At 39.5% G+C, this 26,285-nt stretch overlaps 1 protein-coding gene across 2 annotated transcripts in view; it reads left to right on the forward strand.

The window, feature by feature from the left end:
- Nucleotides 1–15,688: 15,688 nt before the first annotated feature.
- The window catches only part of LOC104944606 (roundabout homolog 2-like), a 47,472-nt gene continuing 36,875 nt past the window's right edge, over nt 15,689–26,285 (forward strand). For both annotated transcript variants that reach the window (XM_010770167.1, XM_010770168.1), the window contains exons 1-2: nt 15,689–16,165; nt 25,781–26,107. In XM_010770167.1, the coding sequence (XP_010768469.1) occupies nt 16,111–16,165; nt 25,781–26,107 (382 nt within the window). In that variant the 5' untranslated portion in view covers nt 15,689–16,110. The remainder of the gene's footprint in view (nt 16,166–25,780; nt 26,108–26,285) is intronic.

Here is a 26,285-nt window from a genome sequence, read left to right on the forward strand (position 1 = left end):
TACCTGCTTATTAAAAGACACCTAAACAATAAGTGTCGCTATGCAACTGGGTGAGGCCACACAGTACAGCGCAGCATTATACATTTGTTTACATGCCCACCGGAACCCCGAGGCATTACCAACAGATCAACGCACAATCAACCCAGACAGGACATCTCTTTCTCCACATTAAGTGTTAGACATTAGAATTGACTATTCTTGTCTGTCACATACTCTTCTTGTCTGTCACATAAGTGGCGCAACTGAAGCGGTATTGCGCTAAAGGGAAATTATTTTGACCGAAGAGACTTAGATTTGCCGGCTAACGGGAACTCTGACGTCGCCATTTTGTGTGCTTCGCGGATGCGCTCGGCTCCTCTCGACTGCTGGTCGGGTCTGCTCGGTCAGCTTCCGGATGAGGAGGCATTCGTTCAACCAATTTACAGTAGATAACATTACAAACATTTTTAACAGGGGCCATAATAGTGTAAATAATGTTTGTTTTGGCAGTTAAAACTGAATGTAATGTTTTCTACTTTTTTACATCTGGGAAGGCATTTGCCTTCATCAGATGGAAAGTGTCTTAACCAATAACTTAAGTATTTCTTATAGCTATGCAGGACATGCAAGAGAGAAAACACAAACAAGAACAAACAAACAAGTGAAATGAAGAATAACATTGAAATTGTACAATATAATATTGTGGTGGTTCATCTTATAATTCAGTCTAGAGAATGCACCAGACAGCACCTAAGGCCTGCAAAAATCTAAATTTTCTAGGGGGAGGCCCCCCAAACCCTTCGTGTGTCATTTCGTCCGCGCGCATTTTTCAGGGAAATCTCTATTGGGCTCAGGGCCATCTGTAAATTAGCTTAGATGGCCCACAGGGCCATCTCCCAAAATCCTTAATGTCATGCACTGAGTTATCTCCCACAAAGACACAAAGGATAGGTTAATAGGTGCCTCTAAATTGCCTGTAGGTGTGAATAATTGTCGAAGTGTTTGGTCAGCCCTATAATTGACTGGCAACCTGTCCAGGGTGTACTCCGCTGATTGCCCAATGTCAGCTGATGGCTCCATCCCCCACTATGACCCCCTGAGGCAGGGGTATCTAACACCATGCCCTCGAGCACCTGGTCACCGGCAGGGAGGCAATGAGTCGCCCGCAGGGCACGTTCTAAAAATAGCACGAGTCACACTTAAACTTAGGGGCCGTTTCCCCCAAAGTCTTCTCTCCTGAGGCCAACATCTTTTGAGCAATTGGAGTGCATCACATATTGTTAAGTGAGGGGCTGAGTTCTGCACATCTGGCTATTTATGTGGCTGATGAAAGATGTTTAGGTAACACGCTGTCCTCATCATTGTCTCTTATTTCCTTTCACTTTATAAAGATGAAAAAGGACACTAGACATTCATGGTGAAGGCCTATTCTTTTGAATGTGCATCATGCTCATAGTCAGAACTGTAGTTAATGCTGTAAAGTTTCCTTACTGAAAGAGCATGATGATGAGTGTTGCTAGACTGTGTGCTGCAGAAAGCAAATCACTAATGCAGTACAGAGGCAAACATCAAAGAGAGCCATTCAGAAAGCAAAATGCTGATGAGTTGTGTGAACACAACGGTTAACATTGTGTGCCATAGTTTTCTGTTTGATGTGAGCGGAACATGGACGGTTATTTTAATGTGCATCAGCTAAAACGTGCAAAATAATATTACCTGCATAAGAGCAAAGAAAACACAATTTGCTGACTGTAACAAGACCAAGGGAAAACAATGATAGCACACATTATATAAACTCATAATTTTGTTCACTGCTAGAATTGTGATGGGAAATGCAGGCAAAATACTTTCCCCTCCATTGCTGACTAATACTGTAAACTCTTAGGAGTTTATATAACTGAGAGTAAAAATCTGTACCGTGTCAGTACTGATATGATTGCAGTCACACGTCTATCAAAGTTGGCAGATTCAGATTGTTTTGATCACCTGCCTTAGAGTCACATTAGCTCAATGAGCCGGCACGCAAAGCTCCGATCAACACCTGACAACCTCAACTACTGTAACTGTCACTGGTTATTGAGTTAAACATACAGCAGCAGTTGTGTGTGGAAACACAAATATCTGAGCACCGCCGTCCTCATTATTGTATGGCGAGCATGAGCCAATTAAATTGACCCAGTTTTACATGAGAGAATCCTTTAGGTAGCACGGTTCTTTCTGCCTCTGTACCCTCTGCAGGGGTCTTTCTGCGTGTTTGTGGCAAACAGAGTGGACCGGATCAATTAGGCTCCCACACATTATAGGTATCCGTCAGCCTAACAAATTCAACCGTTCAGGAAACTGGGGGCAGTTAACCAGTTTGAGTCAGAGAAGATAAATGCAGGCTCTGGGAGGTTTCTCAGCACCAGAGTTCTGGTGACGCGGAAGAACGACGGCTAACGTTTTTACTTTGAATATTATGTAGCCTTTTTTAGCCTGCAGGAGGAAATAAGACGTTGTCACTTATAAAACAATAAAAATGTGGATTATAACTTTCTTTACAACTGTGTGTGAAAACAGACTTTTTTTGTTCTCCGAGTGTCATTTAGTTGATTCCAACCTATTTTTCTAAAAACAAATAAAAAAACAAGATAAGAAAAGCTCCTTCAAAACAACTATTAACACACAACTTTGCTATTGAGAAATACGTCAAAGGCACTGGATTGATGGTTTAAGTCTTTGACTTTGACTTGTGCTCTTCCAGATATCTCAGATCTCTAGATGACGGAGACTCTTTAGAGCATCTGCTGAATCTTTGTACTAATGGTTCATTCTCAATCTCTGCCTTAAATGCTGTTTGCTCCAAAGCTGGACGACGACAAGCAATTTCTTGTTATGTTAATCGTGCGGCACATAATCAGAATTACACTAAACTCTGTGAGTTATTCTGTGAAAAGGGATACAGGTGACTCACAAACATCAGCTTACACCAGAGTCAAGTGGCCCCCGTCTCATTACAAACCAGCCGTCACTGAACACTATCAGCTGAGGACATGGCAATATTTTAATAGCCTAGCCAAAGAGAAAGGCATGCCAACAAAAGGGTAATGCAGTCGGTGCTAACCAACGTCTGACTGCAGGGAGTCAAGTCACCTTGTTGCTCAGTGTCCTCAAGCCAGTTTGAGCTATCTGATGGGCAGCGCAGCGGTAAAGCCTTTTCAACTAAAATGTGATTTATTGCTTTCTGTGGTTATAAATTGTACATCTGTGTCAGTGTTATCAATATTTAAGAGATTCTGCACGGTGTTACGGTAAGTATTAACAGATCTATTTTAGCGTGTAAAGCCAATGAGCTGATGTGCTTTATTAATACCAGATGGGTTTACTTTGCACATGTGGAGTCGAACAGACTAGCGATACGGTTTCGTGCTGCAGTTTCTTTATTGTCACTTATAATGACATTTCTGACGGGTAAGATTGTTGCTGTTTTTTAACAGGCTTAGCTGCTGTCAGAAATGTGAAAATCTATCAAGTTGCTCGTCAGTGAGATGCAAACTGAATTCCTTCATTTGTTTCATTCCATTAAGCAGTGGCACCCAATCAAAGGACGGCAGATGTAATGTCACAGCAGAGTGGTTTCTGTCCAGAAGTCTATGAAAACAGCACCTATGTTAAGGCAGATGTCCTCTGCATTGTTCAAGGACAGCATACATCCTTTCTAAGTAATTTCAGCACTCAAAAGTAAGTTGGATATAAAATCCCATTTCCTGTCTTCTAAAATGTTGTTCCTTAGCGAAACCTCAGTTTGAACCAAACAAACCCTGACATAAAAGACACAAGCTGTACCAATCTCTGGTTTCCACAATGGATGAAAGCCAACATCTGGTAAGAAATGATGCAGAAGCACAGTTGACAGAAACAAGGTAGGCTAAGTCAGAAAATACCTTAAGGGCTTCTTTCACTATAAAGATTAGTGATGTTAAAAAGGAGGAAAACTTAATGAATCTTGTAAATATGTATATGTTTTTGGGATTATGTAAAGTAATAGCCTCTGGCTGGCTCTCATTTTGGCTCCAAATAATTGTGTTACACTTTACACCAAAAAAAACCCTCTTATTATCCAACAACTGTCACTTGGTGATCCATTATGTGATTTGTTTTGGTTTATCAATGCATTAATTGCTATTGAGAGGCACATCCAAGCTATACAAGTAAATGACCAACAATGGGTGCAGATGTTGAAACCATATGAGCCATAAGTGACCCTAAATGTGACAGCAGAGATGTCTCCTCCCGAATTGTTTTAAATGACATCCTTCTGCTTCAGGTTGACTGATGCTTTAATGTTATTTCCAACCTCACAAGGGACAATAGCCATCAAATAAGCAAAAGCACTTCCTTAAAATGTATTTCAGAGCATTCAACCATGCAACAACAACATTATTCCCTTTTAAGATGACGAGTACTCTGTTGTGTGCTCAAAAGGGACCTCTGGTAAAACAGCAAGTCACAACAATAAAAATTACATATTTCATGAATTGTCCGCATGCTTGTTCCTGCACTTGAATATAAAATGTGGCTGCAGAAATAATGGAGAAGGAGAAAGTGAAGCTTTTATTAGCCATTTCAGATGCCAATGTGTCAATCTGAAAAGGCTAATACATTTTCACTTTCCAATTTAAATCTGGTGTCAATGTGTTAAAGGTCATACCGCTACAGTACACAGTACTTTGTCTTGTATTGTAATGCTGACTTCATTGATAACAAGTATCCCTAAAAATGACAGCCAGTGAAATAAGCTTCAATTTTAGACTTGGTGATGTTTTTTGACTTACGAATTGGTTGAAAAGTTGGATAACAGGAAACACTTTGTCGTTTGAAATATACCTGTTTCACTTTATGTGAAAGGCTACACTGTCACTCACAGGCAGCCACTTTCAGCAGCACGTGGCTTAATATCCTTCGAGAGAATTAATTAGCTTACCTTGAAATATCCATATTAACATCAGCGTAGCTCGAAGTTTTGTCTTTATCTCCATGGCACAACATTCACCGGCTGCTCCAGCACACAGGAGCTTCTTCAAAGTTGGTAACAAACACTGTTTTCGCTCTTAAACGGCTGCTTAATTTCTCTTCAGGTTACAATTAAGCGCCCGCTGCAAGAACCAGCGAGGTAACGTGTGTAAGTGAAGCTTCGTCTCCTTACAATCCCGCCTGCAAACTGCGTCTGACATCGCGGGGGGAACCGGTGACCCCTGTCGCCTTCACTTTACAAACCACTGGAACATTTTCGAGGTTTCTTTCTCTTTCCCTGTTGAATCCAACCTGCCCCACTTTCTCAGATTGAGAGCGTTTCGCTTGTGCCGCTCACTCAGTAAACTGTAGGGGCTTATCCACCTGCCAGTCTCCAGCCGCTCGGTGACGCCCCTTGGTAAAAAAAACTCAACTGCAGCTCATCAATGGACAAATGTGTGTCCTTTGGGAAAGAGTTAACATGTTGAATTGGGTTGTTTTTTTACGAGACAGAGTTAAACAATTATAGCAGTTAACATTGGCAGTGTGAAATGTCTGTGCTAAGAAACTTTCTGCAAAGTGCATTGGGCTTAGAGTAGCCTACACTAGCCTATTTAATGACAAATATATGAAAAAGAATGCATAGTTTTTCACATCAGTCAAACAGTCACATCAGTCAAATAGGAAAAGTTATCTCTAGTTATCTCTCATACTGACCATGTTGTTTTGTACGTTTTTATTGTCTTGGCTAATCCAGTTTGCTCTTGCCTTATAGCTTTGTGCTAAACACTCATATGGTACTTTTCCTGATGCTGAGAGTGCTTTAGTAGGCTATGACTGAAATTATACAATTTATAGTGGAAAACGCAGAAAACCCACCATAAAGGGATATACAAAAAAAAGACACTGTTGAGTTGCATCTTTTAACAAATTGATTTACATATTTAAAGTAAGCTTTACAATGTAAAACCCTTTTAACACATTTAACCTACTAAAATAAATCACTTGATTTATTGGTGAGTACAAAAATATACCCATCATATCACTCAATCCAATCGACCAATCAAATGACTTCAAAGATTTGGATAAGATTTATTAGAGTATTTAACGGGCAAATGTTGCATTCTATTTTATCTGCAAACATTAATACAATACAAACTCCCTTTAAAATGTGCCTCTACTTAGGTCCATATATAGATGTAATGTCAACTCAATTATCCTGCATTGCCTGATATATTACAAAGTCTAATTTAGAGCATAATGAAGAGTCAGGTATAAGTCTCCCAGGAACACGCCGTTCAGCCACTTAAACAAGAGCTGCCATGGGATTTTAAATTGTAATGTAAGGCTGAGGTCCCTGCCAGGCTCACAATAAATGGGATGTCAGGTGAAATATTAATGCAGGTGGGTTGATGTGTTGTATTTTTAATGGAATATAATGGATTTATTACGCAATATTAAAGCTTAACATGTTTCTAAAAAAGCACAGGCTGCACCTCTGCGTGCATTGGAGTTTGCAACTAAACACGTGTGAAGCCACAAACCTTCATTCAAACACACAAGAGAAGATCCTGTGTTGTGCTTTGTAACTGTTAGTCTTTGACAGGAAGTTATACTCATAACTTATGTATGTTGCTCTCATATTATGGAACCTGCCGTCTTCTTCTATTGTCTACTGTATGATTTGAAACTGTGTACATTGTTTAAATCAAATATGACAATATTTCTCAGTCTAATGACCAGTTTAACCTTTTATAGACTATACTGCACCAGAAAGCTGTAAACATACTTGTATTGTGAAGTCAAACATTGCTTTGGTGACTTTAGAAACAGCAAATTAGATTGTTATTATTTAGCAAATAGGGATATTCATAACATGTACTGGGTTTCTATACTTTAACAAGGAATTACACTGTGCTATATGTTTTTTAAACGTTTTTGATTACCTATTTAATAGTTATGGAGTGAATTAATATTACATCTGGGAACCAAGATGTGGAAAGTAGGGAAAAAGACATCTCCAGTGTTGATGTTGAAATTACATTTTTCTAAAAGTATTCTGTCATTTTGAATTAGTAATTGTTTTAAAAAACAATCCTTTGAGATATTACAATTTAAAAAGCTTACATTCATGTTGTGTGACGTTGTTATTTGCAGTCATAAGCATGGAAATATATTGAAAATTAAGACTTGTATACTATATGTCTGGTGGAAGTACTTCCAAGCTGTTAGTAAAACTATATCATTCTTTAGTCCCTTTATCTTGAATGTTTTTAGAGCAGTATTTGTGTGTAGTAAAAAAACAAAAACATATGTTACCGTGAAAAGCTTAAGGTGTTTTTCTGTGAAGAGGTTTAGATCTTGGACACTTACAAAAAACGTGATGTCACTGCTACAGTATGTGAATAATTGATTGCTTAAGTGTAAAGGAAGCAGGGTTATGAAACTGCAAAGCGTGCATGTTCTGGCTTTTCCAACCATATTTCACATTCAATAAACTACAGTTTCAGTAGGTCAGAGGTTGCAAAAGGAATTCAGCAAAAAGGTTATACTCCTTCACCGTCTGTCCTTTCATGCAATTGTGCCCATGACTCAACACTGGACAAAGAGATGAGACACAACTCTGTGGTCAATTTCTTCAGTATCTCTCCTATTTGTGTCACTTTCAGGTGCTATCTTTATGAGGAACAACACTCCCAGAAGTCTTCCTGAATACATTCATTGTTAAAGTTGGCAGAGATGCTGTTATCTCGCTGCCAGCCGGTGGAAGATGAGCTTAGCCTTGACAGTCTACTCTATGTATGACTGGACGTCTTTTTGTAGAGACCATTTCTCCCTCATTGCACTTTGCTCCACTATATTTGCCAGTGTCTGAAGACAACACAATAACGGATTAACGGAATTCAAATGCTAAGATTTATTCAACTCTTTTGTGCCATCTAGTGGTGCACAAGTGAAGCACTGGTTCCCTACCTGCTTTTTGATTTGTAGTTGTTGTTGGGCTGCAGGTAAGAAGACTGTAAACAGGTCAGCAGTCCCTCACAGGGCTGATTCAGAATGACAGGCACTCATTCACACTCGTGCTTGTGAACCTGATGGCAGCGCTTCAGTCTTCATGTTTGACCTGCGTGGGTCTGGACAGACAGAGGAAACATCCAGAGGAAATCCATGTTAGAACATAGGAACATGTGATGTCCTCTTAGCAGGGAATCAAACCTGTGTCACTGCTGTTAATTGATTTACAGCATTTTACCAGGGGGCATTACTTTTTTCAAAATGAAAGGTTTGCATGGTCTAAACAAGTTTAAACCACAAAATATGATCCTAAAATGTAAACAAATGTCAATGTTATTCTACTACTAATGATCTCTCTTAATAAACCCTGTCTTTGCCACCCATTTTTTAACAGAAAATCGAAAAAAAATAAAAATGTTTTTAAAGGAAAGCACAGTTTAATGTCACCTGCAGTATAGATGTATTTTCTGTAAACATCTGTTGTTTCTGTGAGGCATTATATTCTGTTCTTCATCTTCTGTTATTCTTTATTTACTTGCATATCATGTCCTTGCCAAATAAAATGATGGCAACACTTGTATTTTAAGATGTTTTTTTTAAGATGAAAGAATGAGAAGATGCATTTTCCTTGTACATTTTTGTGAAAAAGCATTAGGTATATGCAGATTTGAAAATAGTTTTTCATTAATACGTTTTTTCTAACCAAAGCCCCCTTCATCACACTTTCACTGGAACTGTAGAAGCATGAACAAAGTTAATGATGACATTACTTTTTCTTGAAGAATGTGAAATGCTGTGAAGGTTGATATTGAATGACATTTAAAATCCTCTCCAAGTCTGAGCAAACGTAGATCGTAGTTACTTCAGTGACCACCTGAATAAATCATGTCTCGAGGTGAATACAGCAGCCAGGCCTGACATTTGTCCTCCACGTGAGACATTTGATGAGTGCTCACATTTGCCTTGCTTGGACCCCAGCTGTCTTCAATGCCTTCATTTCGATCTCAACTACACACCTTAGGTTTTTGCACCAGTGGCATGAGAGTAACACTTACATTATTCCCAAAGTTACGAACTATCAGAACACTTTAGTTAAGATTTTGAAATGCAATAAATATTAAATCATTTATTTCCTCAGTAAATGACATTGGAATTAAATCCCAATGGTATCTTTTCTTACGAATAATGTGCTGGGAATATTAATGTTTAAAGATGTCAACATTTTTGAAGTGTTCTCAATGTGGACATTTACTGCTTCCTTCCTACGTTTCCATTAAAAATGTAGGAGTCATACTGACATGCTCATATTGGAATTGGAAAACTTGCAGCAGAGCGCTGTGAAAGCCGGTCTGGCAAATAATCCGAGAGGCTGCTTGTGTGAGAGGCTGGATGTCTGCCACGGGTTCAATATGAGCCTTATGTGAGATGGCCTTTTTGTCATTCATCATCTGTCATTACACAGGAAATTAGATTTGGATAAGCATAATGAATGTGAAGACGACCTTGCCTTTTTTATTATTCAAGAAAAGGTAATACAATTCTGCATGTGCAGCATAATAACAGTGATTCTAAAGTGCTCTCCATGAGTTTGAATCTGCCTTTTGGATGTTATTTTTAGCTGGAAGTACTGTGACTCAGCAAGATCATCAGTTGTAACCATCTTTAACCCTGTTTCTTTGAGAGGAATAACTCTGATTGAATTGTTAATTGCCAATTTGCTTCACGCCAGCATTGCATCTGTCTTGCTTCACTCCACATGGTTCTGCAGACAAACACTGTTTTATGGCTCAGCACAACAGTCAGCCTTAAACAGAGCAGCTGTTTTCTGAGGAGTTTTATTTTCATACATCTGAGTCTCACCTTCCCAAAACTGAACCGAGATCTCTGTGCGAACAAAATGTTTTCTTCTGCAGACAGTCAACCTGGATTAGGATTCACAGACAACAAAACGAGCATGAAAAGAGGTTCAAAATATGAGAAATCACAGCCGAGCATCATCTCTGACGACACTCTTTTTTAAAATAACAAACCTGGAGACCTACCCTCTCCTCATGAACTTCATTCAAAAGAAGGTGACAGCAAGCTGAGAGAGATAATGAAAAAAAATCTTATACATATGGACAAAAGGATGTTTGCTGTTTATGATGATATAAATCCTGGATGATATGACACAATGATGCAACACAGACACTGCTCCAGTAACAGGAGAGCACACCCATGAAGACTTTTTGTTTAGTGAAAATACAGCAGAGATCCTTTTCTAAAGATTTATTTATTCAATCGTTACACTATCTGATAGTGTAGAGATACATGGAAAAGGAAATACTGAGTAATACATCTCCTTATCACCTGTACTTGCCACTTCTATTTCATTGTACTATCATTTTCTGTCTGAAAGATTCATAAATATATGCTGTATCAGCCTGTTGTGACTTTTCATTGAACCTGTGTGATCCAAACCAACATTTCCATGTTTTCGTGGCTTCACATTTCCAATCAATGGATACATACTAGATAAAGTCGTATACATATCTTCCTAAATTTAATTTGACAGATTTTGTAAATGTGTTTTTAAAAAGCCATTCAAAAACGCCACATTTTCGGGAAATTGTGATGGATTTTTCACACATTTTTTAAATACATAATCAAAACAATTGTGTGATCCCGGCTATTTTCTGTACAGTATGAACCCTGTTTTCATGCTTGCTTTTGTCCAAACATTGTTGTGATTTTTAATAGTTCTTCCTCTCTACTGTTAGATACATTGTTATGGACTAGACATCTGACATCTGGTGTGACCCCAGTGGACAAACTGCAGGCCAAAACTCATTTTGAAACTGTATCAGTGCTGTCTCTTGTGCTGATGTGTGCAGCTCTGATGTCTCCCAGGGAAGATGTGCAGTTATGACTGCAAACCAGCAGAGGACTCCCCTGAGCCTCGAATGCAATCTGCCGCTGCTCTGAAAACTGAGTTCAATCTAAAAAGGGTATATTTTCCTCAGTAGTCATTCACTCTTTTTAACACTCCTTTTAAAAGCATTGTTAGATAATGTCATTAGAATAGTCCACACATGAAACCAGCAGAAAACACAATAAACGTACAAAACATGAGGACAGAGTGTATCTTGCAGCCACATAACCTCAGCATATGACCTCTGGTTAAACTTAATTTTAATGCAAATCATGTCCTATATTTTCCTGACAGGATTATGGAGGAGATGCCTGTAAGGTTTCATGCTGCAGGAGAGATAAATGGGCTCTCAAGCTCAAGTGGCAATTATATGAGAGATCTATTTGTACTGAGCACTCAGTTGCTGAAGATGTGGAAACACAAGGGTTTTTTCTACATTTCTACAAGGTATGATCTGTTGGGATTAATATTGTTGCTGCTGCTAGCTGGATTAAAAAGGGAATTTTTTTTTAAAAAGCTTGACATTAAGTATGGAAGTTATCCTATTTTCTTTCATTATAGTCATGGGAAAACACAATTATGAATTGGTGTCAGAATTGTAAGGCAAGAAGTCAAACATTTTACCTATCACAAAACGTAATTTCAACGACAAGCATATTCTTTTAGTTGAACAGGATTTTATGTTCAACACATATTGATTGTGATAAACTACAACATTTACTTTTCACAAGTGGAATTATAGACCAAAGCAGCACCTGATACTTATTTCCTTCTACAGTAAAAATTGTCTTCAGAACATGAAAAGGAAAAGAAAGTGAAATGAGTTGAGAGGAAGTGTAATATTTATCACCCAGCGTGCTGAGCTGTAAGCAGGCTCATTATATTGGTTTATCAGATGCGGCAGCAGGATCCTCCATGGCTCTTCCAGCTCTCTGCTCAGCTCAGTACAAACTACTCTCAGACAATGTGACACCGCCATTTAAGAGAATGACGAAAAGGGAGCAGTGATGCCCTGTCTGTGCTCCCTCTGATGGCAAGGTTCCCAAAAGATAAAAAAGCTGAGCCTTTCCGCCAAATGTTGCAGCTTTAGTAGCTGCTTACCTTGGCACTCTGGTGCATTGGATGTAAATGACTTGCTGCTGTTAGCTCTGCACCGCTGTGACTCGGCCTATAAATAAACTCCATGGTCCTCCTGGCTATCTGAAGGTCCTTTGCACACGCTCACCCACACATGCACACACACACCCAAGGGAAACAAAAGCCATGCTCCTGGCTGTGACTAATGAAATGTGCTGACAAGGTATGTTAGCAGGTCAACAGCGAAGACCCTCGACCATGTAAAGAGAGATAACAGGACCTCATTAGTGACAGCAGACAACTAAAAGCTGTAATCACTGCTACGAGTGCCTTTTTGGAGAAAATTGGGAGTTTTTAGTTTCGTAATTCTTATGGCTGGTACTGTGAGAGTGTAGCAATGTGGAGTTTGTCGTACTGAGATGGAGCCAGACGGCGATCCGAGACACATAAGGTCAGAGCCGGGGGGCGAGAGGCCGGCAGCTGAATCTCACATTCTTCACTGCAGCCAGACAGACTGCCACATCCCACCATCTGTACCTCCCTGTACTGCTGTCAACACACACACATGCACGCGCACACACACACACACACACACACACACACACACACACACACACACACACACACACACACACACACACACACACACACACACACACACACAGACACAGACACAAACCTTCCTACAAATAGGAGATAGCAGGTCTCACCTTGACAAATACTTATGCTCCAATGAATAGTTTGGCTTTTTGGAGAATATTTGCTTATTGTCAGTTGACTCCAGAAAGCCATGGCACCCGACCAAGAAACAGCCTTGCCCCTTGTCCTAATGTAACTATATTGTCAATGTTACAACTTGTTCTTTTTACAAATGTACTCTCAAGCTGTAATGTCTATAAATTCATATGTGTTTTGCTGGTAGATGCATTATTTACTACTGGATAAAGCCAGGCAAGCTGATTCCATCCCTTTCCAGTCAAGCTAAACTAAGTGTTCCCTGGCAGATATTCACTCTTATCATCTAGGTCTTTGAAAGAAAGTCAATTCAGAGACCGTCCTCCTGAGAAGAACAAAAGCCTCAGCAGTTTGAAGTGGCCTGAAACAACATCTGTTATGAGCATTGTTTGAATACGTTTCACAAAATGTAAAGCTAATCCTATAACATAAAATGTTTGCTGCATGAATAAAGAGACTGGAGCCTTCTTTGCATAATAGGCACAACAGTATTGATTCTGATTGACCGACAACATCTGCTCCTTTAATTCCAGTGTTGCAAACTCTCAATTGTGGAGATTTGTAGATTTGTTATTCAGTTGTGATGCATGGACTTTAGTTTCAGTTAATACAGTATAACACTGCAACATCTTATTTTCAAAGTTTAGACAAATAGGAAACAGGAGCTCTCCGAAAAACAATGCTGATGCCTTCGTTAAAAGGCATAAAGAACAAAGATGCACCTGAATCTTCCTACATCACAACAGAGACGCTGAGCTACATAAAGCGATACCAGCACATCTACCAATGACTTCTCTGAAGCTATTTGAGTTGACAAAGACACCAACAATCCCATCTGACACCTCCAAGACTCCAGGCACTCTTCTGTTAAGATGTCCAGCTATTTTATGCTCATTTAGCTTTTGTGGCCCTTAATAAGCTACACACTTCCACCAAAGGTGAGATTGAAGCCATTGAGGGGCCCCTCTTTGTGTCACTCCTTGCAACAGACATCTGGACTCCTCTTCTGTTCCCTAATTTCCAGTCCCATTCAGAGGGGACAAAGGAGAGCAGGCGCCTGGCCATCCAAAAGTCACTCTCCATCATGTTGGGCGCTCGCAGCCTGACATGGACACAATGAGGTGGAGAGAGAAGAAGAAACGGCACAGAGGAACCGGTCTGGTGTGTGCTGGACGAAGGGGGGACATTGAAACAGAGATCTCACCCCCATGGGAGCCATTTTTGTCCAAAGGAGGAGGACAGAGGCCGGGCACCAGAGGCTCCACAGGGGCCCGATTGTGGAGGGAGTGGTGGGTGTGAAACAACAGCTGTTTAGCAAATCAGAGAGGGGATGCTAAACAGCAGCACTGCAACGATCTGAAGTGCATGCACGCTCTCCATCGTCATCATCATCATCAACAGCAACAGAAGATGTTGAAACTGATAAGGCCTGATGATGGCATTTTTCTGTACTGTATATTAATGTTATATATTTCTTCAGCTTATTTACCTTACAGCATACATTTTAATATGGGTAACTGTTTCCAATGCATGATGTATAAACCTTTGTTTTGTGTATTCCCATGTCATTTATATTTTCATTATGTTTGTGTTAAATTGTATTGACCCTGATGAAGACCTACAAGGGTTTAAACTATTGGAGTTTTTATGATTTAGCTATATAAATCTATTAAGCTATAAAATATTAGTTTTTTCCTGTGGTTACTAGTTCTAACTTTTGACTCTAAGAAGTGCCTGGATTACATTCCTGTTCATTGAAATGACGGTTGTGTAGAGGTGTTGATTATTGATAAACAATGGTTCCCGTCAAAATGTTAGTGTCAAATCAAGTTTATTTACAGTGATTGAAAATATGGTGATCTCACAGGAAAGTGGAATAATCATCCATTTTGTCCTGTAATTTATTGCTAATTCTACAGTATGAATGTTCATGTAACGCAACCTTCATGCTTAAAAGGCAAGAAAACAGATTACGCTAAAGTACTGTGGGAGTGACAGCGAAAAGGGAACATTTTTGGATTGTGTGTGAGCACTGTGGCTAGGAAATAAACACTGTCTTGTGCTATAAAAATACAAACGTATACAACATAAGTAACTATATAAGATTGAAGCAGATACCAAGAAAGCAATCACATGGAAATATCTTTATAAATACATATATAGAAGCTATAGCTGCCATTAGTGTAAGTGCTTCGGATAAAAGAAATACCTACATTAGTGCAGTTACTGTGATGGCTGTACATTCAGGTGTTCTATGACTATACAATAACCCTTTTTTTTTAAATCTTTGAATGTTGTGTGTGTGTTTCCTTAAAAACGAAGGTGTTAGACTTGAAACCCTGACTATACTTTTTTTATTTATTTAATTCTAAATAACTTAACCCAAAATTGATAGCCTTTTTTTTAATGTTTTGGCTTCTGGCCAGTTAAAATGAACTATGGAAGAAACATGGCTCAAAGGCAAACAAGCTATCATAATTTAACCTATTTCTGTAAAGTTGAAGGAAAAGATATTGGAAATTCTTAATAAAATATATTTGTGATAATAATTTTATGACCACCAACCACCTCCTAAACCCAAGGTCAGTGTAGCATATGACTTAAACAATAACACAGTTTTAAATGTCTATCTTGTCAAATATTTGATTTTTTGGGGGGGATTGTATGCTCTTATCCAATATCCCAACCCTTAATTTAAGAATATGTTTACATTCTGACCTAAAAACGACGCTTTAATCCAAAACCAAAGGATCATCTTAACTGAAACTTGAAACCCTAACCCAGAAATAACTCTTCTTTTATTAGTCTGATCTCATCCCACCATGTAGAGTGGACTGTTTGGTCCTCATATAGTTAAACACACACGCTCTGGGCACAGATGTGGTCTCTGTCTCTTTAAAACCCTGGCTCCTGGAGGAGAGGATTTGTTGAGGAGTGTGTGCAGCGCTTTATTTTCGCTCAAACTGACGCTGCAACCTGCCACTGAGCAGACACACACACGGAGGGAATAATTGTTTTATGACCGGGCTAAACATTGTTAAACCTGATAATGTTCTGCTTTCAGTAGCGGCAGGACATGTTGGAAAGAAGAAGTGTTTGTGACCATGCGGGGATGAAGAAGTGCAGCTGCTGACTTTTGTTATTGGGTTTTTCGGGGCGCTGCTGCTAATACTGCTGCTGCTGCTGTCATGGCTTTGTGGGAGTGACGCGAAAGTTTTTTTTCTTAGGGAGGATTTTACTCGCTTGAAATAGTCCAGCTGAGGCTCAGACTCCTTAGACGGTTCAGTTGCATCTAGATTTAGTATGAGAAAAAAAATCATGTGATTTCCCTGCTGGAGGTTTGATTTAATTGATCATTTGAGTGGACTGTCGAGAGTCTGCAGACTCGGGAGAGTGTGGAGATGAACTTTGGAAATCTACTTCTTGTGACTGTCTCATTCATCACCACCGCATCAGGTATGATATTATATATTTAAAGAACAAATTAAATATGCCCACCCCTCTCCCTCTGTCTCCTCTCACGCACTCTCCTACTCAGCCCATATGGCGTGACAGCCTCACGGTGTACTCGTCTTATCTTGTTTTCTGTCCCTTCAGATGGATGTAAATGTTGTGTTTAGCTGGAACACGTTCACAGACGGCTGTGGCATGACCCTCCTAACAAACAAATAATTAGAAGAGGCACATGCATTGATTAGTACTATTTGAATACCACTAGGTGAAAAGCCAGGAAGATGCACATTTTCCCCAGAGCCCCCCCCCCAATCACTGAGGTGGTCACACAGGGAGTCCATTAGGCAGCAGGAGAGGTCAGAACTCACTGTGGACAAAGTGAAACCATTTAGTGTCCCTTTTACTTCAGCTATGAGCACATAAACTCAGTGGCCTACCAAGCCTCCATCTGCCCCAACTCTGTTTTAGAGGATGCAGACATAATTATTATAAAATGCTTTTAAAAGCTCATTTTGATTACCTTTGAGAAAGGGATTATATTTGTTTAACCCTTGCTTTAATAACAGATTATATTTTTGAGCCCTAATCCAAACTCCCCCAAAAACCATGGCCCAGAAAAATAATTCATGAGAGTGCAGAGGTTTTTTTTATTTCATTTGATTGTGAATGTAAAGATTGAATGGCGTGTTTCAGTTTTAAACTCTTATTAATCAAACGCAGCTTTAGCTAGTGGATATGAAAGTAAAGTTAAACATATTCACTGCTATCATTTAATTCCAAGTCATGCTGTGTTTTTTAAAACATAAAAACTAAACTTAAAAATCTGAAAACAAAATATCAGCAGCTATTTACACAAACTCATACACAACATTTTAGATTGGGTTTTATTTTACCACTAGAAGCGCTATTGAGCAATTTTTTTGTGGGTCCCTGTTAATTTTGTTGTGAATTTGAACAAGTAAGCTACATAATGTCACTGTTTACATCCTGCCAATGGTTTAATTCACTGCTGATTGGGATTTGGTAACAGGCCAAAAAAAGTTAAGAAGAAGGATTGAAAATCAGCACGTTTGTTAGGCCTCAAAAATACCTAAAATGGGATCTTGTGAAAAACACTGAATGCCAAACATATTATTTTTATTTACAATAAAACTGCACATATATTTTCTGAATTGATATTAACTGGGGGAAAACAAATAACTGACATTATGAACTGTTAGCATTGCTACTATCTACAGATATATTAGCAACATTAGCATTCATTTGGAGTTGTGTTTCTCACCAGGTGGCATTTGTAAGTCCATTATTCATTTTCTTTGGGCTCTGTTTTTGGTGTACAGCAATTCATGACTAAGATATCTAGCTCTCTCGCTGCTCCATTATGTTCACCAGCTGGTGGCTTACATTGTTTGTCTGCTGTTTGGTGCTGCAAATATAGCATGAAACAAGATGAAGTTGAGAGTTTATTCAAGGAAACGATCTGCAAAGTGGCGTTGTAAAAGCACTGATAAAAGCAGGTTCTGTAAACCCAAAACAGAATTAGGACAGAAAGCCAAAGGTTTTCGTAGAGCTGAGGGAATCTGCAAAGCTGGGCGATAAATATTTGTGTTTTCATATGCGTCCCTTACACATGTATGAAGTCATGTGATCCATTACTTGTGAAGAATAATTAAGGCTGCACCTACAAATTGTCATTACTCCGCAGATTATTTTCTACATTATTCGTTTGGTCCACAAAATGTAAAAAAATGTGTGACAAAATTGAAAATCCAGTTTCTTAAAGTCTGAGGTTATGTCTTAAAGGTCCCATGTCATGGCCATGCATTTCTCCGCGATCCCAACTCGTCTATTACCAGCATTCAGGGAGCTCTATGCAAGTCAATGGGGACTCCCTGTTAGTTAGCCAAGGGATCCTGGTGTGTGAGGTGCTCCGCGGATTGATCCATTTTGGCCAATCCGGTCATTTGTTGTTGATTTGGGTATTCACACGTCACANNNGAAATCTAGACCTAGACTGTCACAGGGCACCAGATCCATTGACAAAAAACACTACAACTACAGGAGGAGACACAAAAAGAAATATACATCACAGAGCACCAAGCTGATCACAGAGTGCAGATTTCAAGCAATCCACAAAAGTCTTTGAAGGAGAGGAAAATATAAGGACAGGACAAAGCTGCAACAAACCAGAAGATAAACACGCAAGCTTACGCATTGTGAAGAAGAATCAATATACAAAGAATTTAAGACATAAGAACCAATGGACAATATCATACCCAGGATAATCAATCACAAGTTCAACAAGAAAGTGTCGGAAAAGACAAAATAAGACATAATTCACCATGGTCAACGCCACTTCTGACTCAAGACAACAGAAGAGGCGTCGCGTTGGGCTAAAGGAAAAGAAGCACTGAAGACAGTTGCACAGTGGTCCAAAGTCCTCTTTTCCAGACAAAGCAAAGTTTTGTTTATATTTGAGAAGATCAAGGCGCCAGAGCTGGGAAGGCTGGAGAAGGAGCAAAATCCCAAGTTGCTGAAATCCAGGTGTGAAGTTCCACAGTCAGCGATGGTTTGGGGACCCATGTCAGCTGCTGGTGTTGGTCCCCACTGTGTTTCATCAAGCCAGAGTAAATCAGCTGTGTACCAGAGATTTTAGAGCATCATGCTTCCGTCTGCAATGAAGCTCATATGGAAGATGAGAATTCATTTTCAGCATGATCTTGACACCACATGCCCACAGTGCAAAACACCAGTAACTGGTGTACTGACCATGGGCATGTACTGTCTCCGATTGGCCTGCAAATTCCCCTGACCATGAACCCCATAGAGAATATGTGGGGGTATGTGAAGAAGAAGCTGAAAGACACAGAAACCAACCAATGCTAATGAGCTAGAAGCAGCTATGAAGCATACCTGGCATCCATAACACATCAGCAATGCCACACGGCTGATTGCCTCCATGCCACGCCGCATTGATGCAGTAATCCGTGCAAAGGATTCCCAACCAAGTACTGAGTGATTAATGGCATTTTCAAATGTTTGATTGTGGTTTTGCTGTTATAAATCTTTTTTTTTACTGGTCGAGGAACTTATTCTAATTTTTTGAGATAGGATGTTTGAGTTTTCATTTTAAGCTGTAGCCATAATCAGCAATATTAAATAATAAAAGGCTTGGCAATTCTTGTCAGTTGATTTGTAATGAATCCAGAATGGTATGACATTTTTGTTTTTTTAATTGCATTACAGAAAATAAAGAACTTTATCACAATATTCTAATTTTCTGAGACAGTCCTGTATGTGCATCTATAGGCTTCTGCTTTTTTTCAGTACTGCAATGTATTGTCATTCATTGGCTGACATAAACAATAATACCAATATCTGAAATGAGATAATAACAGCTGATAAATTAACGTGTGCAAAAATGTATCAGTCAGTTCAATTTAATGTCTTCTTCACTGATGACTATAATCTGACTATAAATCCTGAGCTCTGACTCCTCTTGCCACTCGCTCTGCTTCATTATAATAAACTGATGCCACCTCTCAACATTAAAGGCACTTTTCAACACCCACAACATCTGCCTATGTCCATTGTGGAGTGTATATCTCCTCTCATTCCCACCTCTATTATACTGCACGTACCCTTAGGGTGATGTGTGTTTTAATAAAAATACGGAAGAGTATTCAAACAGGCATCATGACCTCTGCGGGAGCTGCTTTTTAAACAAATAGCCTATTTGTCATCTTAAGTCAAAAGAAAAAAAGAATGTTAAAATGATAGCAGGGTATTTTTTCTTTGTGTCCCTCCGGTTTTTCTCCGTTTGTCTGAAGATGCATGGTGGGGTTTAGTATATGTTTTCTAAATCCGCTGAGTGATTGTGAGCTAAAACAACAGCCTCCTTCACAAAGTGTGCTTGATTCACAGCAGCTCTTTCTCTTACACAAACACCAATCCTTAATTAAGACGGCATCAGTGTCTGCCCTGATGCATCTCATTGAAATGTCCGTTATCTTGAGCTGTATTCAGACTCAGCTTGTTGACATGCTCGACGTGGAACTAATCGATGCTAAACAAGCCTTAGCGGGTGATTTGTGTCCACTCTGCCCTCCTGCTCATTACTTGGTGACAAATATGGCTGAAGGCTGAGTAAAGCCTCTCACTGCCCATCTTGATGAAACAGTCGTGGATTATGTGAACTATGTGCCTCATGCTTGAGTCATGTTACCGGATGTTGATGATGCCCCACTTCTGGTACAGTCGCTGATGACATCATGTAGAGATTAGATTACGGCAAAAGACAACAGTTAACAAACAAAGGCTCATAAAAGATCATAAAACCTGACTGCTTTGAAATTGAGTTTTCTGTGAGACCTTAGCACCCTCCTTCAGAGATTACCTGGCAATGCCAGCACAACTCCTTGAATGTTTTTGCCTTTTCAAGTATGTAAATTAATTGAAATTGGAAAAGAAAAGTAAATCTCAGCAGACAGCTGACGAGCTGCCAGCCTTCTGCTCCTGTCTCACTTTAACTTAGAAAGTTGGCCAGTGAGCAGTCTGCCTCAGCCTGTAGACACTTGTGTTTTTTACCAGATTTCAAGAACTGATGCAGATCTAGCTGCTTGTATGTGTTTCGCTCCAACCCCAGCTGTCATTTAAAGGCACTAAGAACCAAATGAAAACACACATGCCCTGCGCTTTGTTGTTTTCAATCAGTAGGGTGACAGCAGTACACTTCTATCTCTTGGGAGAATGATAGGTTAATATTTTGAAATACCAATTTTATGAAAGCGCCTCTTGTTATGTAATTCCAAAGCCCTGAATCAACAGGGTTTTCAAGACGTGATCTTGATTAGCCTCCAAGCACATTAACAATGTGTGTTGATGAGGCAGAAATGTAGGAGACGCCGTGAGGAAACATGTGGGCCTGTGTCTGCGTTTGCAATTAGTACAAATGCTATGGCTTGTCTATCAGAGCCTCATGCGGCACTAATGGGCATCATTTCACTGTGGTTGCCTGCTTATTATGGACTTTTATTTGTTTTTGAATGAATAAATTACCACAGATCAAAAGCAATCATGTCAATTAGGACATCTAACCATCCTTGCTCACAGATCACAGAGATAGGTCATATAGATTAATGTAGACAAACAGCACCATACATACAGTTCTGTATATAGGCTATACTGTGTAGGCTCTCCCCGAGTGAAATGGCTGCCAGTCGGTGAAAGCCAGATTCCTGAACATTGTACACAAAGCCATCATCTACTCCAAGGTCAATACCTTCAGAGAGAGATGAGGCTGAGCCTCGCCTATTGCAAGATGGTGAGGCAAACAAAAATAAACACTGGTAAATAAAGGCCATTTATCAGTACTATTTATTTTGTTTCCAGGAAAAAGGGAAAATATATCAGTTTGGTTTTCAACAAGTATCAAATGAGAGGAGCTGTTCAATCCGATGTTCTGCCTCTCTTACTGAAAAAGCCTCATGGCCTTGAGAGCGCAAAAAGGAGCGATAACCTTGCATGAGACCCTGCACACTGTCATTCACAAAGCCCCCTTCATACTTGACGACAGCTGAAGGTTGAATGCTTTTTACTCCTATGGATTATCTTGATTGTCTTTTGCAGCTCTTACTGAATGTGTAAGAGGTTCATAGTTAAGATGTGTTTTAGAGGGTTTAATTGATTTGTCCTCTCCGATAGAGCTCCAGCACAAAGATGGTGCTTGTCTTACAGGGAATTAAATCAGTTTTGACTTATAATAATCAATACAAGCCTGTTGAATTAATGTTGAATAGGTCATGTTTTTGTACCTTCTGTTAAGGCAAGCCTGTTGTTGAGCTGATATCTCCTATTGTTAAGGAGAACAACAACACTAAGCTTTGATTATTAAACCACTGCTTTTTGTTTTATTTACTGCTCAGAAACCACGTAAAGCAGTCAGAACTAAATCCAATCTTTAATTCTAAAGTGTCCAAAAAATACTGATGAATCTTAATGTACAGTAAATGGAAAATAATATCTTGTTGTTGTTCGATCAAAGCTGTGAGTTTCACCAAATGTAGCCTAAATTAACTGAAGCAGCAGTTTATTTTCAGTGGTAATCTAGTTTGTTGTGAAATTCTACATCATCAGAAGCCAATGTCCTTCCACTTCTTCCCTGTAAACATGAAAGTCATTTCACGCCAGAACGCCCCAGATTAATATTTTCAGACAAATCCAGTCTCCCTCCTACTTCCCATAGGCGTTGGGAAGTGTCTTTGGGCCCACTGCTGGCTCTAATGGGCTATGTTTATGATCTGACTAAAACATACCTTCACAGAGATCCCCATTAGCGCCCGTAACGTTATATTTTTTTGTGTCACAAACAGGGCTGACAGTTTCTTTTTGCTGAAATGTGCTTTCAAACACTGCACTGCAATCTAACTGTCATAAAGAAAAGGCAACTGTGAAAATATTCTTTCTTCCAAAGAAAATGTTTTGCTGTCGTATCAAGGTGGTGTAGACTTTACACTGATTACGTACTTGTCACAGGCAAAAGTTGTTCCTCGCCAACCTGAAGCTGTTTGCTAATATTTTTTGCCACTTTGTCCATAATAATTGGTGTTGCATTGATACAGTTGACTGATAGCTGTAGCGATTGTCTGTACCCAATAACCCTCAATAATAATCTTTCTGATACACTTTTCATTCTTAACTGGACTATGTCTGCATAGTTAAGCTTGTGTGTCTACATTTTCTGCAGGCGTATCTAGCCCTATTAAAATATAAACCCAGCAAATCAAACGAATACACAAGGATTTGTCATGGTGCCATGTGTGCCATTCAAATAACTAAAGCAACTACAAATTCCGGTATGTGCTGAATCTGATACTCGCAGCACAAGGACAGCTGGATCTCAGTAAGCAGGAACGAAAACATCCTAAAACAGAAAGTCTCGACTACAGTCGCTATAAATATGTCGAATACAGGGAGGAAAATGACCCAGTGTTGGTACTTAATGGTGTTTTTAATGTTAGATGTATGGCTTTATTCAAGCTTGAAATTATAAGGTAACAATTATTAGATATAATGGAATTTATAGGTAACATAAAGTTATTTTTCCATATTTCTATGAGAGTTTAAGGACCATAAAAAGGAACTGATCAGAGATGATCTACAGTATGACTAAAGAAGAAAAATAACTATTTAAAACAATGAAGATTATGGGTTGAATTATTTTCAGTTAAAACGAAAGCAGTCGTTTTAAGAGAGAGCACATTGTAGTGTTTTAAATGATTATACAGTGAAACGTAAATATAACAGATCCTAAAACAAAGGGTTGAACACTACATTAGGTTACTAATTCAACTTTAATTATTCAGGAAATATCACTGAGCTCAAACACACTAATTAAAACAAATATTCTTTAAAATAAGAGCTAACACATTAAAGTCCCCCTGAGAAATGAGTGTTCCCTCTTACATTCAATTACAGATTCACTCATCATTTGTTCAGGTAAACAATGGATGTGCAGTCGAAGGGGACAGTCGCTCATCGTGACAGATCCACAGAGGGGGTTCTCTCTGCAGGACGTTCAATTCACTCAGATCCCTCAGAGATTTATATTTTGTGTCAGCTTATTGTTTTTGATTGAGACCATACAGTATAACCACTAACATGTAAATATTGGTTTTACAGTTTTGTTTGTCTACTTCCAAACTGAATAAAAAACTGCTTCAAAAGCAAGATCTGTCTTTACTGTATATAGAAAAGTCATGTACAAAAATCCCTGTCTAAGATCTAGTTTTAATCAGCAATAATTTGTTAGCCGACCAGTTTAAAGTTAAAGGGTTATTCCAATAATTTGACACATTAACATCAATGTACCTGCTGTGAGAAATGCTATTCAGCCCGACAACAGCTGTAAACTGTCAAGGCTTGTGTGCCATTCAAATGACAGTAATATAAACGAAGCTATGAAGTTACATTATCGGAAGTTTAGGATGCAGGGTTTGTTCTTCAACATCATTGCCCTTTTCAGTGTCAGAAAAATCATTTCTGCTGGAAGTAATCTGTTCAACTCTCTCGCAGTATTTGTGTTCTAGTTCTGATTGAGAGTAAGAGTTCAGAGTGATGTAACTGTAGTATATGAGCTGGGATTTGAACACTTTTGCATGCTTTAAAAGCACGGTTCAACGCCAGGACATCACTCAGCCGGAGAGACGCTTCTTCAAAACAAGTTTTCTGTGGACAAACACAGTCAGATGTGGCGAGATGTCCATGTCGCAGATATCATGCAGATGTGCAACATAATCTAAAGTAGTGCATTATAATATCTTAAAGGGTTAGTTTACATGCCATGAAATGCTTCACACTTGTTCTCTTTTTATAAACAAAGTCTGTGTTTTTGTTGAGACTGACTGGAGGTGCCATGGCACATTTTAATGGTGCGATTAGTATTCATCCACATCCTGCATTAGTGTTTTGAGCTGTCCTGGTTTTTGACCTCGGGGTGTTTTCGCTGAGAGAGCTCCATCGCTCTTTAGATGTTTACTTCAGGTTTGTGCCATGATGGCAACTCCTGCCCCGCGTGGATCAAATCATTTCATGAAAAGACGTAAATCTGCTTACAGCTGAAAAGTGAGGGCTTATCTTGATGCCTCAGATTTAAATATAATGTAGCAGATGCATGTGCGACAACATGTGTGTCATTAGGTTATTCCTGACTGAATTAATGATGGATGAGGATTTGTATGCAGTTCAGATTATGTGCTGAAAATAATGCATTAGACCGAGCGGCACAATTACTTGTGGCACAGTGACCATTTCATTTTTCTTTCTTTTTTATTTTTCCAGAGTGAGAGACCATCTGTTCGTAAAAGCAGTGGCATTTTGAATTATTCATTTCTCTAACTGTAACACACTGTTAGAGACGTTTGGTCTTCCTATAAAAGCTTACCTTAGGATTTTAAGCAGTGTGCCTCTCAGTCAAGGAAAGATAGTAATGGATCCCTAGAGAGAAGAATATGGGATTTATCTATATCTCTCTGACTTGCTCTTTTTTTCAACACTTTCAATTCTTAAATGCATAGATCTGCTTGTCCTGCTCCCAGCTTTCCACCAACCATTCCTACCTCTGCAACAGTCCTGATTGACAGAGAGATAGACCATTACCATATCACATAGATGATTGAATCCTTTGCACAGGAGTTGTCTTCTATGAAAATACTCCCTATATATACTGTATGTATATACTCTGTGTGCTCTCTTACAGCGATATGGGGCTTCTGTGTTCTTTTATTCACAGAATATTGCAGAAACAAATAGTATCAATTTTAGTGACGTGAAAGGCACAGGTTGTTGGTGGAAAGCGTGATTCAAACGGTTAAAATGTCAAAACGTCTTCCCTTGAATGAGAGTTGACCTTCAAAGAGAGATTACCCATGATTTGCTGCTTCGCTACACACATATTTATCCAACACACAACCACTGTCTCTGTCGAATAACCTCCAAAGGAAAATATTGTTGTTTTTCAAATGCCTCTGCTGCTGTCTGTCCTGTTACTTACAGATGAGTGTTTTCATTAACGGTTGGTAGTCAGATAGATAACCTCTGCCCTGATCTCCTCCTCCACAGGGTCCCGGGCTCGGTTTGAAGACAGCGCACCTCGGATTGTGGAGGACCCCTCGGATTTGATCGTGTCCAAGGGGGAGCCTGCCACCCTCAACTGCAAGGCAGAGGGCAGACCCCCTCCCAGCATAGAATGGTATAAGGATGGCGAGCGTGTGGAAACGGACAAAGATGACCCCCGATCTCACCGCATGCTCCTGCCCAGCGGCTCCCTCTTCTTCCTGCGCATTGTGCACGGACGCCGGAGCAAACCAGACGAGGGCGTCTACACCTGTGTGGCCCGCAACTACCTGGGAGAAGCCATTAGTCACAATGCTTCGCTAGACGTTGCCAGTAAGGGTCTACATAATTGATCACAGTCCTAAAAATGTGTGTGTGTGTGTGTGCACGTTTCTAGCGTGTGGGCTCTGCAGATGCTTTGTGCAGTTGTGTCCCAGATCTTTTTGCAGCCGTCTGGCAGCTTTATGGAGGTCCACTGGAGGGTTTGCCGTGCCTAAGAAAAATGATATGA

The sequence above is a fragment of the Notothenia coriiceps genome, unplaced genomic scaffold (genome assembly GCF_000735185.1).
Source record: "Notothenia coriiceps isolate Sejong01 unplaced genomic scaffold, NC01 NC01_scaffold00008485, whole genome shotgun sequence".
In the NCBI taxonomy this organism is placed as follows: Eukaryota; Metazoa; Chordata; class Actinopteri; order Perciformes; family Nototheniidae; genus Notothenia; species Notothenia coriiceps.